At 40.5% G+C, this 17,458-nt stretch overlaps 1 protein-coding gene across 4 annotated transcripts in view; it reads left to right on the top strand.

The window, feature by feature from the left end:
- ASB5 (ankyrin repeat and SOCS box containing 5) overlaps positions 1 to 17,458 on the top strand; it is a 110,430-nt gene that overhangs the window by 72,030 nt on the left and 20,942 nt on the right. For all 4 annotated transcript variants that reach the window (XM_082245646.1, XM_082245647.1, XM_082245648.1 and 1 more), the window contains exons 2-3: positions 13,152 to 13,231; positions 15,901 to 16,008. In XM_082245646.1, the coding sequence (XP_082101772.1) occupies positions 13,152 to 13,231; positions 15,901 to 16,008 (188 nt within the window). The remainder of the gene's footprint in view (positions 1 to 13,151; positions 13,232 to 15,900; positions 16,009 to 17,458) is intronic.

Below are 17,458 nucleotides of genomic sequence, written 5' to 3'. Positions count from 1 at the left end.
TTGCAAAATTAAAAAATCAAAAAATCAAAAAAATCCGACAATGAAACAGGAGTATGTTGATGCTAAAAATATTTCTCAAACATTCCAAAATTATTTCAAAAAAATATATATTAAGGAGATCTAAAAAGGTCAAAGGAGGCTCCTAAAAATTAAGGATCCTTTAAAAGCTTATTAAAAACTCTCAAAAAAGGCCATTAAAACTGTACCCTAGAAAAAGCTTCTTAAGGAAGGTGGGTCGGAGAGGTTTCCTTAAAAATCGGTGATGAAACAGTTTAAGTCAATATCGATGTTTAGGCCTTTAGGCTGAAGGGTCTGCATCAGATATATCCACTTTGTTTCGTTTTTAGATACATCTATTCTCTTGTTACTTCCTCTCCAGTTATTCTTTATTTTGTCTATGGCATAAAAAACCATTCCCGTGGGGTTCTTTGAATGGTGAGTTTTGAAATGTCGTGACAAGCTGTGTTTATCAAACCCCTTACGGATATTTTTAACATGTTCCCTTATGCGGACGAAAAGGGGTCTGGTGGTGCGGCCTACATATTGTAACCTACATGGACATTCCACCACGTAGGTTACATGCGTGCTTGTGCACGTTATGGTATCTTTAATCTCATAGACTTTTCCTGTACTTTGTGCCGTAAAAGATGTTGTTTTTCTTTTCTTTTCCCTTGATGTTCTACACGGTAAGCATTTTCCGCATCTAAAGAAACCTTTCAGACTGGTTGGAAGATGTATTTTCTTTGGAGGGTCAATGACATTGTGCACTAACCGATTTCTCAGGTTCGGTGCTTTTCTATAGATGAAAGTGGGTTTTGTGGGGAGGATGTCTCTTAAAGTAGTGTCTGCTTTCAATATAGGCCAATGTTTCCTTATGATTTTCTCTAGGGCCTTATGTTGGGTGTTGTATCCTGTTAAAAAAGCAAACTCGGTGTTCTTATTTCCATTTGCTCTATTTGACGTATCCTTTATCAGATTTTCCCTATCCATCTTTTCCACTATCTTCTTGATATTGATGAGTTCACTGCGTTTGTATCCTTTCTCGACAAACCTATCAATCAATATCTCAGCTTGCGTCTCAAAATCCGTTGGGTCACTGCAATTTCTCCTAATCCTCATCAGTTGCCCTTTGGGGATGTTGCCTAACCATTTGGGGTGGTGGCAGCTATTTTTAGGAATATACCCGTTCCTGTCGGTTTTCTTAAAAAATGTTTTGCTGGTGAGTCTGCCATCTTTTTTGGTTAGTTCTAAGTCCAGAAACGCAATATGTTCACGATGAAAATTTCCTGAAAAAGTGATCCCATATATATTAGTGTTGATTTCGTCAAAGAATTCTTGTAAGGAATCCTCATTTCCCTTCCAAACGATAATGATATCGTCAATGTATCGACGGTAGTATTTCAGCTCATTCCTGGGTATACTGAACACCTGTTCCTCCTCCCACTTTTGCATGAAAACGTTTGCCACACTGGGGGCATACTTAGCCCCCATGGCTACGCCTTTCTTCTGTACAAAATAACTTCCCTTATACCAAAAATAATTGGATTCCATTGCTGTTTTTAATCCTTCTAATATGAATCCAATCTGTGCTTCCTTCATATTCGTGTGGGTGTGAAGGGCCCAATCCACTGCCTGTAGGCCATCTTGTTGCTTGATGTTTGTATAGAGGGAGTTGACATCTATTGTCACCAAGATGTCACTCTCCTCTATTTCCAAATCTTTGATCTCGGCAAGCAATTGCTTGCTGTCCCTTAGGTAGGATTTACCCACTGGGACTAGAGGCTGCAGGAATTGGTCAAGGTATTCCCCTAACCTTGAATGTACAGAATTAATTCCGCTTACAATGGGGCGGCCTGGTGGCTTCTTGTCATTTTTATGTATCTTTGGGATGTAGTAGATGACTGGGGTCTTTGGTTTCTCTAGGCAAATGTACTTGGCTTCCTTATTGTTTAAAATCCCCATCTCGTTCCCCTTCTTCACGTATTCATGTAGAGTTTTCTCAAATGCTTGTTTTGGATTTCCCTTCAGCTTAATGTAGGTATCTTTTGTATTAAGAAGATTCTCCATTTCCTCCTCATAGTCCTTTTTGTTTAGAATCACCAGTCCTCCTCCTTTGTCCGCTGGCCTTATTACCACTCCTTTTCTTTTTTCCAGTTTTTTGATAGTATCCCATGTGTTTTTTTCTTTTCTGTTCTGAATTTTTAATGCTCTAATATCTGCTTCCACCATCCGTTTAAAGACCTCCAGATTCTCATTGTGAGGATTTTTGGGGTTAAACGTGGAGCGATTTTTCAAAGTCGTGTGTTTATATTCACTGTGCGTGGATCTTTGTGTTTGCTTTTGTTTTAATGTGAAATGTTTTTTGATGTTTAACTTTCTAACATATTTATTGAGGTCTATGTAGGCCTCAAATTTGTCTAGATTCTTCCCTGGGGCATATTTGAGCCCCAGATCTAGTATTTTCAACTCCTCCTCATCAAATTGTATGTCACTTAGATTAAAAATACCTTTGCCTATTGATTTCTTCTCCTTTTTCTGTCGTTTCTTCCCTCCTCGGGTTCCTCGTGGTTTTCGTTTCTGTCTCTTTCTTGATACCGTATTGTATCCTCTCTGTTCCCACGGTGATCCCCTTGTGGTCGTTGTTCTGTCCAATGATCCCCTCGTGGTGGTGCCCGATGCCAATTCTGCTGCCAGTGTCCCCATGGTCTGCGTGGGCCTCCTCTTCCTCGTGGGGGTCTTCCTCTGTTGCCTTGTTGAAAAAAACCCCTCCTAGGTGGGGGTGGTGGCGGTCCTCGATTGTCGTATGAAGGTTCTGTGTAATGTTCTAATGGGGCATATCTGTTGTATGTCTCATACCCATAATTGTTAATGGGTGTTCTATTGCCATATCCATTATAGTTGTTAATCGGTGTCCTGTTTTGTGCATTCTGATAGCCATTCCTGGGTGTTCTAAACCCTTGGTTGTGTGTATTAGGCCTGGGGGCACCCCTTGGTGGTCTGACCTCTACCTGTCCATGGGTGTTTGCCCTTGGTGTATCATTTTGGGTCCCAACCTCCATCCAGGTGTCATCCTCATCTCGATCTTCTGAAGTCTCTCTTGAAGGGGTACTCACTGGGTCCACTTGTACTGTTTGTACCCCATAAACTTCATCTGCCTGCCATCTGTAAACTTCATTATTTTTATAGTCTAAAACATCTCTTTTGTATTTTTTCTGTTTTTTCCCTTGGATCATTTTATCATATTTCTCTATTCCTTCCTGTAGTGTTTTCTCTTTATCCTTATATTCTCTTGTGTCTGCGAATGGTGCTAGTTGTTCCTTGAGTGCCACAATGACCCCTTCCACTTTTTTAAGCTTTAATTGCCTTCTTTTTATGATCATCAGAAGTAAATCCTTCTCACATTTATTAAAAAACGTGAACCAATCATCCATATAAAGTGGATCATTTATGTTGTCATTGGGCGCAAGGTCCCATCTTAGTCTCCTAGGGGTTATTTTTTCTTTTGTGTATTTTTCTAAGGTGGCTATATCCCACCAAACTCTCAGCTGTTTCTCCATATTGTGTCTCAGCTGTTTAAATGAGCTATCCATATCCTGTCTACTTATGACCACTTCTTGGTCAAAAATAGCTTCTAAATTAACAGTCCTCGAATTCATGTACTTGAAAATCTCCATTGCTGCCGGGGTATGTGATGGGGTTACCATGACAGATATGAAAAGGGTTTAAATACCAGCGCTATGGAGTTTTCAGTACTTTTTGGACTAAAAAATGGTGGTGTAAGCTGCCCCCAACCTACCACTGAGGTAGTAAAATGGTAAAAGGTGCAAGTGATGTTGGGACCGGCGCTACCACATAAATATTGTGTTTGTGCAATTCCATACACTGTATAATTCATATAAAACATATAAAAGTGCATATAGTGCTTAAACCAAAGTGCTGCGTGCTGTAAACCTTTTATATATTCGCATGGGCTGTGCTCAGTGTACCATATAAACACATGTATACATATAAAGTGCTGAGTGCTATTGATAACCACGTGTGTGATTGTGTGCTAAACAAAGTTTGGCGCCAGTGGGTGTACCACAAATTGCACCGTTGCTTACCGCACTCTTAAGATGGTGGCTCAGCACTCCCTGGTCACTAGAACAGAAAACAAGCCTCCATTGCGTAGTATATCCTTGTTAGGGTAAAACAACGTAGCATCCACTCACATTTAGGGAGTTCACTATCAGCTTGAGGTGTTCGCCGGGTCGCTTCCGCGTTCCACCAGCTCAAACCACCGTTCCCGGAAGTGACGTACTGACGTACGCAAACCACGCCCTACGCGTTTCGTCATACGACGTCATCTGGAGCGTGCCATCTATCGCTACTCCCGGTCTTTTTATAGGCTGGGTCGGCGCCATCTTAGTGTACTGATCTGAGGCCGGACACGGCGGCCATCTTGGTGCACCCATACCGCAGCCTAAACAGCTTAATTCATCATGTGAACTCCCTATTTGTTACGTGTGCCGTATATATAAACATACATTTTATTTAAAACTTAGAATACGACTCCACATATTAAAACCTTGTAATATAATACATTATGTTTTGTGCTATAATTGTGCGAACCAGTGATGTGTCTGATTTGATCGGGGTGAGCCGATAATCAGTGCTGCCGATAAAAATCATAAATTATGTGAATCAATAGTAAAAGTGATTCAGTGGTGATGTTGACTTTTTTATATTTAATATTTAATAGTGGGCCCAAGTGACTGTGCGATTAATAGACTATAAAAAAATTATAAAAAGTGCCCATACATGTAGCAATAATATCGGTGAGATAAAAATCGTACAAAAAAATTTTTTTTTTTTTTTTTTTTTATTACTAAAAATATATATATATAAAAACTTTATAAGAAGAAGTTCTCCATACAAGTCCAACCATAGATATAAGTCCATGTTGCTTGTGACTTTGTATTTTCTGGGTTAAAACCCATAATTTATGGGAAAAAATAATAATAATGCAGTTCCAGGCGAAAAAATATTAAAAGACTGAAAGATGAGAACCAATAGGGTAAAAACAGGATGACGTAATAGATTGGTGAAACTGAAGGTGATAGGATACTTGCAGTTGGTTATTCCCATGAGGAAGAAACTTTCTTGAAATGAGGAATTTTCAGCGAGAAGTTAAAGATATAAATATTCTATATGATAAAAAAGGTTCACTTCATAAAAAAGGTTCACTTCATAAAAAATCTTGGAAGATGATGAAGTTAGATGCGTTAAAACCTGCATTAAATGCATTAAAACCGCATCTAAAATTGCAAAATTAAAAAATCAAAAAATCAAAAAAATCCGACAATGAAACAGGAGTATGTTGATGCTAAAAATATTTCTCAAACATTCCAAAATTATTTCAAAAAAATATATATTAAGGAGATCTAAAAAGGTCAAAGGAGGCTCCTAAAAATTAAGGATCCTTTAAAAGCTTATTAAAAACTCTCAAAAAAGGCCATTAAAACTGTACCCTAGAAAAAGCTTCTTAAGGAAGGTGGGTCGGAGAGGTTTCCTTAAAAATCGGTGATGAAACAGTTTAAGTCAATATCGATGTTTAGGCCTTTAGGCTGAAGGGTCTGCATCAGATATATCCACTTCGTTTCGTTTTTAGATACATCTATTCTCTTGTTACTTCCTCTCCAGTTATTCTTTATTTTGTCTATGGCATAAAAAACCATTCCCGTGGGGTTCTTTGAATGGTGAGTTTTGAAATGTCGTGACAAGCTGTGTTTATCAAACCCCTTACGGATATTTTTAACATGTTCCCTTATGCGGACGAAAAGGGGTCTGGTGGTGCGGCCTACATATTGTAACCTACATGGACATTCCACCACGTAGGTTACATGCGTGCTTGTGCACGTTATGGTATCTTTAATCTCATAGACTTTTCCTGTACTTTGTGCCGTAAAAGATGTTGTTTTTCTTTTCTTTTCCCTTGATGTTCTACACGGTAAGCATTTTCCGCATCTAAAGAAACCTTTCAGACTGGTTGGAAGATGTATTTTCTTTGGAGGGTCAATGACATTGTGCACTAACCGATTTCTCAGGTTCGGTGCTTTTCTATAGATGAAAGTGGGTTTTGTGGGGAGGATGTCTCTTAAAGTAGTGTCTGCTTTCAATATAGGCCAATGTTTCCTTATGATTTTCTCTAGGGCCTTATGTTGGGTGTTGTATCCTGTTAAAAAAGCAAACTCGGTGTTCTTATTTCCATTTGCTCTATTTGACGTATCCTTTATCAGATTTTCCCTATCCATCTTTTCCACTATCTTCTTGATATTGATGAGTTCACTGCGTTTGTATCCTTTCTCGACAAACCTATCAATCAATATCTCAGCTTGCGTCTCAAAATCCGTTGGGTCACTGCAATTTCTCCTAATCCTCATCAGTTGCCCTTTGGGGATGTTGCCTAACCATTTGGGGTGGTGGCAGCTATTTTTAGGAATATACCCGTTCCTGTCGGTTTTCTTAAAAAATGTTTTGCTGGTGAGTCTGCCATCTTTTTTGGTTAGTTCTAAGTCCAGAAACGCAATATGTTCACGTTGAAAATTTCCTGAAAAAGTGATCCCATATATATTAGTGTTGATTTCGTCAAAGAATTCTTGTAAGGAATCCTCATTTCCCTTCCAAACGATAATGATATCGTCAATGTATCGACGGTAGTATTTCAGCTCATTCCTGGGTATACTGAACACCTGTTCCTCCTCCCACTTTTGCATGAAAACGTTTGCCACACTGGGGGCATACTTAGCCCCCATGGCTACGCCTTTCTTCTGTACAAAATAACTTCCCTTATACCAAAAATAATTGGATTCCATTGCTGTTTTTAATCCTTCTAATATGAATCCAATCTGTGCTTCCTTCATATTCGTGTGGGTGTGAAGGGCCCAATCCACTGCCTGTAGGCCATCTTGTTGCTTGATGTTTGTATAGAGGGAGTTGACATCTATTGTCACCAAGATGTCACTCTCCTCTATTTCCAAATCTTTGATCTCGGCAAGCAATTGCTTGCTGTCCCTTAGGTAGGATTTACCCACTGGGACTAGAGGCTGCAGGAATTGGTCAAGGTATTCCCCTAACCTTGAATGTACAGAATTAATTCCGCTTACAATGGGGCGGCCTGGTGGCTTCTTGTCATTTTTATGTATCTTTGGGATGTAGTAGATGACTGGGGTCTTTGGTTTCTCTAGGCAAATGTACTTGGCTTCCTTATTGTTTAAAATCCCCATCTCGTTCCCCTTCTTCACGTATTCATGTAGAGTTTTCTCAAATGCTTGTTTTGGATTTCCCTTCAGCTTAATGTAGGTATCTTTTGTATTAAGAAGATTCTCCATTTCCTCCTCATAGTCCTTTTTGTTTAGAATCACCAGTCCTCCTCCTTTGTCCGCTGGCCTTATTACCACTCCTTTTCTTTTTTCCAGTTTTTTGATAGTATCCCATGTGTTTTTTTCTTTTCTGTTCTGAATTTTTAATGCTCTAATATCTGCTTCCACCATCCGTTTAAAGACCTCCAGATTCTCATTGTGAGGATTTTTGGGGTTGCCGAGATCAAAGATTTGGAAATAGAGGAGAGTGACATCTTGGTGACAATAGATGTCAACTCCCTCTATACAAACATCAAGCAACAAGATGGCCTACAGGCAGTGGATTGGGCCCTTCACACCCACACGAATATGAAGGAAGCACAGATTGGATTCATATTAGAAGGATTAAAAACAGCAATGGAATCCAATTATTTTTGGTATAAGGGAAGTTATTTTGTACAGAAGAAAGGCGTAGCCATGGGGGCTAAGTATGCCCCCAGTGTGGCAAACGTTTTCATGCAAAAGTGGGAGGAGGAACAGGTGTTCAGTATACCCAGGAATGAGCTGAAATACTACCGTCGATACATTGACGATATCATTATCGTTTGGAAGGGAAATGAGGATTCCTTACAAGAATTCTTTGACGAAATCAACACTAATATATATGGGATCACTTTTTCAGGAAATTTTCATCGTGAACATATTGCGTTTCTGGACTTAGAACTAACCAAAAAAGATGGCAGACTCACCAGCAAAACATTTTTTAAGAAAACCGACAGGAACGGGTATATTCCTAAAAATAGCTGCCACCACCCCAAATGGTTAGGCAACATCCCCAAAGGGCAACTGATGAGGATTAGGAGAAATTGCAGTGACCCAACGGATTTTGAGACGCAAGCTGAGATATTGATTGATAGGTTTGTCGAGAAAGGATACAAACGCAGTGAACTCATCAATATCAAGAAGATAGTGGAAAAGATGGATAGGGAAAATCTGATAAAGGATACGTCAAATAGAGCAAATGGAAATAAGAACACCGAGTTTGCTTTTTTAACAGGATACAACACCCAACATAAGGCCCTAGAGAAAATCATAAGGAAACATTGGCCTATATTGAAAGCAGACACTACTTTAAGAGACATCCTCCCCACAAAACCCACTTTCATCTATAGAAAAGCACCGAACCTGAGAAATCGGTTAGTGCACAATGTCATTGACCCTCCAAAGAAAATACATCTTCCAACCAGTCTGAAAGGTTTCTTTAGATGCGGAAAATGCTTACCGTGTAGAACATCAAGGGAAAAGAAAAGAAAAACAACATCTTTTACGGCACAAAGTACAGGAAAAGTCTATGAGATTAAAGATACCATAACGTGCACAAGCACGCATGTAACCTACGTGGTGGAATGTCCATGTAGGTTACAATATGTAGGCCGCACCACCAGACCCCTTTTCGTCCGCATAAGGGAACATGTTAAAAATATCCGTAAGGGGTTTGATAAACACAGCTTGTCACGACATTTCAAAACTCACCATTCAAAGAACCCCACGGGAATGGTTTTTTATGCCATAGACAAAATAAAGAATAACTGGAGAGGAAGTAACAAGAGAATAGATGTATCTAAAAACGAAACGAAGTGGATATATCTGATGCAGACCCTTCAGCCTAAAGGCCTAAACATCGATATTGACTTAAACTGTTTCATCACCGATTTTTAAGGAAACCTCTCCGACCCACCTTCCTTAAGAAGCTTTTTCTAGGGTACAGTTTTAATGGCCTTTTTTGAGAGTTTTTAATAAGCTTTTAAAGGATCCTTAATTTTTAGGAGCCTCCTTTGACCTTTTTAGATCTCCTTAATATATATTTTTTTGAAATAATTTTGGAATGTTTGAGAAATATTTTTAGCATCAACATACTCCTGTTTCATTGTCGGATTTTTTTGATTTTTTGATTTTTTAATTTTGCAATTTTAGATGCGGTTTTAATGCATTTAATGCAGGTTTTAACGCATCTAACTTCATCATCTTCCAAGATTTTTTATGAAGTGAACCTTTTTTATGAAGTGAACCTTTTTTATCATATAGAATATTTATATCTTTAACTTCTCGCTGAAAATTCCTCATTTCAAGAAAGTTTCTTCCTCATGGGAATAACCAACTGCAAGTATCCTATCACCTTCAGTTTCACCAATCTATTACGTCATCCTGTTTTTACCCTATTGGGTATCATCTTTCAGTCTTTTAATATTTTTTCGCCTGGAACTGCATTATTATTATTTTTTCCCATAAATTATGGGTTTTAACCCAGAAAATACAAAGTCACAAGCAACATGGACTTATATCTATGGTTGGACTTGTATGGAGAACTTCTTCTTATAAAGTTTTTATATATATATATTTTTAGTAATAAAAAAAAAAAAAAAAAATTTTTTTGTACGATTTTTATCTCACCGATATTATTGCTACATGTATGGGCACTTTTTATAATTTTTTTATAGTCTATTAATCGCACAGTCACTTGGGCCCACTATTAAATATTAAATATAAAAAAGTCAACATCACCACTGAATCACTTTTACTATTGATTCACATAATTTATGATTTTTATCGGCAGCATTGATTATCGGCTCACCCCGATCAAATCAGACACATCACTGGTTCGCACAATTATAGCACAAAACATAATGTATTATATTACAAGGTTTTAATATGTGGAGTCGTATTCTAAGTTTTAAATAAAATGTATGTTTATATATACGGCACACGTAACAAATAGGGAGTTCACATGATGAATTAAGCTGTTTAGGCTGCGGTATGGGTGCACCAAGATGGCCGCCGTGTCCGGCCTCAGATCAGTACACTAAGATGGCGCCGACCCAGCCTATAAAAAGACCGGGAGTAGCGATAGATGGCACGCTCCAGATGACGTCGTATGACGAAACGCGTAGGGCGTGGTTTGCGTACGTCAGTACGTCACTTCCGGGAACGGTGGTTTGAGCTGGTGGAACGCGGAAGCGACCCGGCGAACACCTCAAGCTGATAGTGAACTCCCTAAATGTGAGTGGATGCTACGTTGTTTTACCCTAACAAGGATATACTACGCAATGGAGGCTTGTTTTCTGTTCTAGTGACCAGGGAGTGCTGAGCCACCATCTTAAGAGTGCGGTAAGCAACGGTGCAATTTGTGGTACACCCACTGGCGCCAAACTTTGTTTAGCACACAATCACACACGTGGTTATCAATAGCACTCAGCACTTTATATGTATACATGTGTTTATATGGTACACTGAGCACAGCCCATGCGAATATATAAAAGGTTTACAGCACGCAGCACTTTGGTTTAAGCACTATATGCACTTTTATATGTTTTATATGAATTATACAGTGTATGGAATTGCACAAACACAATATTTATGTGGTAGCGCCGGTCCCAACATCACTTGCACCTTTTACCATTTTACTACCTCAGTGGTAGGTTGGGGGCAGCTTACACCACCATTTTTTAGTCCAAAAAGTACTGAAAACTCCATAGCGCTGGTATTTAAACCCTTTTCACCTTCTCACCTGTCCTCACACTGAACCCCTCTGTTCATCTGTACCACTACTGTACTCCCTGCTCATCTGCCCCACCACAGCAACCCCCTTTCTCATCTGCCCTACCAGTGTACCTTCTGCATATCTGTCTCCTCTCTGTACACCCCTGCTCTTCTGCCCCAACACTGTTCCCCCTGCTCTTCTGCCTTACCACTGAAACCCCCTGCTCCCCTGTCCCACCACTGTACCCCCCTGCACACCTGCCCTACCCCTGTACCCTCTGCTCTTCTACCCCACCATGGTAATCTCCTGCTCATCTGTCCCACCAGTGCACCTCCTTTCACATCTGTCCCACTGTGGTACCCCCCTGCTATTCTGTCCCACTGCTGAACCCTCTTCCCATCTGCCCCAACATTGAACCCCCTGCTCATCTCTCCCACCACTGTAACCCCCTGCTCATCTGTCCCATCACTGTACCCCACTGCTCTTCTGCCCCACCACTGTACCCCCCCTGCAAATGTGCCCCACTGCTGTACCCCTGCACTTCTGTCAAACTGCTAAACCCCCTTCGCATCTGGCACCACTGTAACCCCCTGCTCATCTGCCCCATCACTGAACCCCCCTGCTCTTCTGTCCCACCCCTGAACCCCCTGTACCTCCTGCACATCTACCCCACAACGGTACCCTCCTACACATCTGCCCCACTAACATACCCCCCTGCACATCTGTACATCTGTCCCACTGCTGTACCCTCCTGCTCTTCTATCCCACCGCTAAACCCCCTTCTCTTCTGTGCCAACACTAAACCCCCTCCCCCCCGCTCATTTGCCCCACTGCTGTGCCCTCCTGCACATCTGCCCCACCACTGTACCCTCTTCTCATCTATGACAGTGTTTCTCAAATCTGGTCCTCAGGGCACACTAACAGGCCAGATTTTAAGTGTTACCTTGGAGAGAAGAAGACTAGAATACTGCAATCACTGAGCAGCAAATTATATCCCCTGTGATGTATTTCAGTTTTCTTGCAAACCTGGCCTGTGCCCTGAGGACCGGAGTTGAGAAACACTGATCTATGCACGATATGCAGAGTGGTACAAGGAAGCAGAGATGGGACACATCTACCTGTCCTGGCACACTCATCCCCACTGATCCGCCTCTCGCATCCAGCCCAGGTGCTTGTATGTGATGTCACATACGAGCTTCTGCAATAGATGCACAATGAGGAGCTCAGGTCAGGGGCATTTTCTGAAAACAGTGGGCCTGTGTGCAAGATCATAAGTTGGGCCCTCCCAGGTGAGAAAAAGCGTGGCACAGCACGCCACAGCAAAGGTTGGGTGTGATTTTCATTGCCCTGAATTATGGCTGTGGCTTAAAGGGGCACAGAGTGCAGAGGTTTAGTAGTAGGTGATGCAAAGTTCAGGGATCAGGAGTAAGTGACGCAAAGTTCAGAGGTTGTGAGTAGGTGATGCAGAAGTTGGTAGTAGTAGATAATGCAGAGCTGAGGGGTCAGTAGCAAGTAACACTTACACACACATAATTATATATATATATATATATATATATATATATATATATATATATATTTCCACAAATTTTCCAGAAGCCCAACAGTAATTCCACTAACTGTCACTTGATTGTGGTATTCTCAGTTAGTGAAATCCCTTCTTTCTGAGATTGGTAGTGGCAATCAAACGAGTCATCTTCCTCCAGATGGTGGGTGGGGCTAGCAGGACTGTGATTGGCTTTAGCAGTGGCCAATGACAGTCGTCCTCCTCCTCCTCCTGGAAACAAGGACCGCCCCCCCCCTAGCAGAACTGCACGCAATCTCTTCACCATCACAAGGGCTGATGATCGCACCTACAGCAAAGTTAGAGAACCAAACCAAATGTTTCCCATCTTGTACAATGTGTGGGGTGCAGTGCCTTCCCCTCAGTGCAGGTGCAGTGCTGAAAATTCTAATACTGGAATGATTTGTCCGGCAGAATCTGTGTCTTATCAACACTTCCCTGCGCTGCCCTGCTGATGGGGAGGGAGTTGCGTGCCGGCAAAAGAGGCTTTGCTTGCCACTTGTGGCACCCATGCCGGGGGTTGCCTACACCTGCCTAAACCTTACTTTGTATGTGGTATTGTACTATTACGTTGTAAATTACAAAACAATTTATTCTGAATACAGTATTTGACAGAACCAGGATATCCAATAGAGATAAAAGTTAATTCCACATTTTACAATGAAAGAGTCAGTTGTTCACTTTGTTTTGCTTTTGTGTACTTTTGTAGGATCCTGGGCAGATCGATCCCCACTGCATGAGGCAGCAAGCCAGGGACGTCTACTTGCTCTGAAAACATTGCTTTCACAAGTAGGTTTTAATTATTTTAAATGTATTAATATGCCTATCAAAAGTAATGTTTGATAAGTGCTCCTTCACACCAGAGTTGTTTATTGTAGTTCATGGGCCATTAAAATGGCACTAAAATGTGGTGCTTGTGGGAAAATAAAGTTGAATTCTTGCCCATATTGACCAAGCAGCTTTCATCTTTAATTTTGAGAAAATGAAAAACCCTGAATCAAACATTTTTTGATAAAATTAATATTTCAAAGGTTATTTGAACTTCTGCATGCTAGTGTAAGGTAATTAACTCTTGTTCATGATAATCATGTGTCCATATTGAATATACTGCCCCCCTGAACCTTATTTACACCCTTTATATATTTAAAGGTGTCAATCATGCCCCCCCCTTTCTTTTTTTCCCTCAGGATTGTACATATTAAAAGAGAAGTGTAGGATTAAAAAAAAAAGCAATCATACTCGCCTAAATGGGTGCCGCATTAGTCCGATGCTGCATCTAAGACAGAGAACTGAGCAATCAAAGGTCACTAATCACTCAGTTCTTGTTCTTCAGTGAGCAGAGAGCTGGTGACTAGCTCTGTGCTCTGCCCTCCAGTGCTTACTGGAGCACCTGGCTGTGCAGGGGGTGGGAGCAGCTGGCTCAGGCTCTCAGCAGCGTGTTGAGCCAACTTTCTAACAAGCTATGCATGAACGCTGAGAGTCATTTTGAGGGCCAGTGACTCTGTCAGGACTGGAATCTGCTAGACCCAAAGTCCAAGAAACCCAAGTTAAGTACTTTTCACTTTTATTTCAGTTTTTTTTTTTCTGTTGTTTTTGGCTGTTTTTGTGGTAAATTTTCTCTGATTGCTTATCTTGCGCTGTTCTTTTCCTTACATGAAAAATGATATTTAAAAATTGTTAAGCTTTATCTCTAATGCTCGAAATTAGCAATTAAAGAATTCTTGCCTCTTGAAGAATAACTGTAAACAAAATATATATTATGAATGTGCACAAATACACTTGCATTGAGATATGAAGTGATGAAGGTGGAGGAAAGAAAAAATCCATAACAACTTATTAATCCATAAGGGAAGTGATCCTATACCCCTTCAATCACAGATGCGGGATGATAAAGCTGAAGCAAAAAGAGAAGTGGACATGGGCACAGGAAGAATATGAAACCAAAATCAAGAACAACCAAACTAATCAAACTAACTGGAGGGAACTGGAGGGAAGTTTAAAACTAATCTTAGAAAGTATTATTTTACTGAAAGGGTAGTTGATGCTTGGAATAAACTACCAGCAAAGGTAGTGAGACAGTCCACAGTAAATGTCTTCAAACATGCTTGGGATAAACATAGATCTATAGTCAGACAACAAAGTAAATGGAAAAAAAAAAAAAAATGGGCAGACTTGATAAACTACTCTGTCTTTTTCTGCCGTCACTTTTCTATGTTTTTAAGAAGTTAATAACTGTACAAGGTAATTGGAAATAGGTTTTCTACTATAACTTACTGTGAACAGTGTGTGTGGTGGCAGCTATTGTTTGTGTGTGTAAAGACTTAACTGTGAGTAGACTGACCTCAGTGATAATAACTCTAATGCCTCGTACACACGCATCGATAGTTGGGCGTGAATTTTCGGCCAACGTCCGATCGGCCGATTTTCGGCTTGTTAGTATGATGCTTTCGACAACCGACTCCGACTTTTCGGCCAAATAAAATCTGGTGTGCAGGCTATAAAAATTTTTGTTAGCTGTCACCACAATGGCCGATTTTCCCTCAGTCAGTACAGATTTCGGCAGACAAAAATCTGATGAGCAAGACTGGACATGCTCAGAGATGAAAAAACACACGGAAAGTAAACCATCACATGACATCACTTCTGAAGTAGATTTTTGTTGGCCGAGAAAATTAGTGTGCAGTCTAGAGCACATTTCAACCAACACAACAACACTGGACAGCCGATAATCGTTGCGTGTGTACGGGGCTTAAGTCTGCTAGCAGTTAGACTGTTGTGCAGGGTAAGGCAGGCCATAGATAAATCATTTTTTAGTTCAACCAGCAGGTTGAGCAAAAAATAAATAAAAGACTCAGTGCCCCCATTCACATACATTTGCGGTGGATGGGGGAATCTTTCCTGCTTAGCTAATGTATTTCGACAGAAGGGAGACTATCTCGCTGTCAGAAAGAATACATTGATCCGCCGGCTATAGCAGCGCTGATCAACTGGAAATTTTCTGACAAGGCAGTTTTACAGAAGTCGATTAGCAGATCAACTTCTGTACAACCAACCCTTCCTATACATGGATCAAAATGTGTCTGGTTCAGCAGGAACTTGGAAATTTTGATCCATGTCTGGTTGGCATAAAGCTGTGAGTGCTATCATCACACTACTGTCTACCTTCTCTTACTGAAAGAATCATGTTTTTTCCACTGACAGCTTCCCAATTAATAATTGCATTTATGTAAGCATAATGTATACTGTTAGGGGGGATTTATCTAGATAGATTCATTAGGAAGTGGCTAGGAATATGTTTTATATCAGCATAGTACTAAACAGTAATGGGGGGATTACTGCAACCTCACTTCAATTATCTTTCTTCTATTTCATACTGCCTAACTGTGCTCCAAGATTGATAAATCTCTGTGAGTATACTGCTATCTAGTTGACTGAAATGTGCAATTTTGTACCTTTAGGGTTACAATGTCAACACTTTAACTATTGACCATGTGACCCCACTTCATGAAGCCTGCCTGGGAGATCATGTTGGATGTGCAAGAACACTGCTGGAAGCTGGAGCACATGTAAGTCGTGTCATACAATGCAAGTTAGTGCATTGAATCACAGTTTAAATATACAGTTTAAATAGTTTTATTATATCTATACCATTTGGTCTAACTAGAAATCTTATGAGCCCATTATTTCCTATATACTCTGCCTGTGCTGCACTAAAAGCTTTAGCTGTGTTATCAGCCCTGCCTGCCCTGCTTGTCAGTCTCCGACTCTCTGCTCTGCCCCTCCAGCTTTCACTGGAGTGCTGGGCTAAGGAGGGGGTGGGAGCAGCTGGCTCAGCCTCTCAGCGGCTCGCTGAGAGGCTGAGCCAGCTGCGGATCCAGGCATCTGTGTTGATCCCAACCATATGGTTCAAATCTTTTCAGAGCCTGGACCGGCTCTCTGACCCAAACTGCACTTCTGTGATCCATAGCAGAAGTACAACCAAAAAAAGCTTTTGCTATACTTCTTTAAAGTTTTTGTTCTTGGGCTTAGAGACCCTTTAAAATAAAATAACCTCAAGTTAAAATTAAGAACTTGAAAATACAGACTGATTGTATGAACATTAGAGCATTAGCTCTATTTAGTAAACACCAGTTAATGTGGCAAACCCCAAGATGGTGCCCTTTGTTTCTAGAATATTTGGGCCTAGCCTTGCTCATTAAAATTGTCCTACTGCTAGCCAATTTTACACTACTGTGTCATTTGCAGTCTCCTAAATTCTGTAGTAAACATATGCATGCAATCTTTGTGTCTAGTACATTTTGGCCTGTTATCCCCAAATATAACTATAACTGTCCTGTTACTGGCCAGTTTTAAACTGCAGTATCCCCTGTAGTATCTTAGTTCTTATAGTAAAGCCACAGCCACTGCTCCTGACTTTCTCTACTAAACTTGAGAACTACCCTAGCTGTCCTGCAGCTGGCTGTGCTCTCCTATTTTTTGTATTACCCGCCATACCCACCACCACCACCAATCTTAATGAGAGCTTGATAGAAATTGTCCAGCAGGACAGTTTTGCATCAGTGAGAATAGGGTCATATCCAGAGCTAACAATTGGCCAATTTCTATCTGCCAGTCAAAGCATGTCTAATATTGTTTGATAAAAAAATGTGATGCTGCTAAAGCTACCTGAATAATAGCCTTACATGCATCAGATTGAAGTACTGCTGCTGATATATGTAAGCCAAGCTAACTGTAAAAGAAAAATTTCAATTCTTTAGTTAAATATATGCTGCCGGTGTACTCTGTTGCTCAGATTGCCTTTGAAAACTGTACTGTTCCCTAAAACCACAGACAGATTTAAGGCACCCTCCAAACATGTTATTTAAAGTGTCCGCACCCTAACACCAAAATCCCTGCATCTACAGACATCCATGATCTAACACTAACCTACCTAGCCCTTTAAAGAAGAATTCAGTATACATACCTTTTTTTAACCCGATCCTACATGGTCTCCAGCAGCAGAAGCGCTGCAGAGGC

This window comes from Pelophylax lessonae (assembly GCF_965119305.1).
Source record: "Pelophylax lessonae genome assembly, chromosome: 1".
NCBI classification, from domain to species: Eukaryota; Metazoa; Chordata; class Amphibia; order Anura; family Ranidae; genus Pelophylax; species Pelophylax lessonae.
Note: the sequence above shows the minus strand (reverse complement) of the source record. Positions and strands in the feature narration are given on the sequence as shown.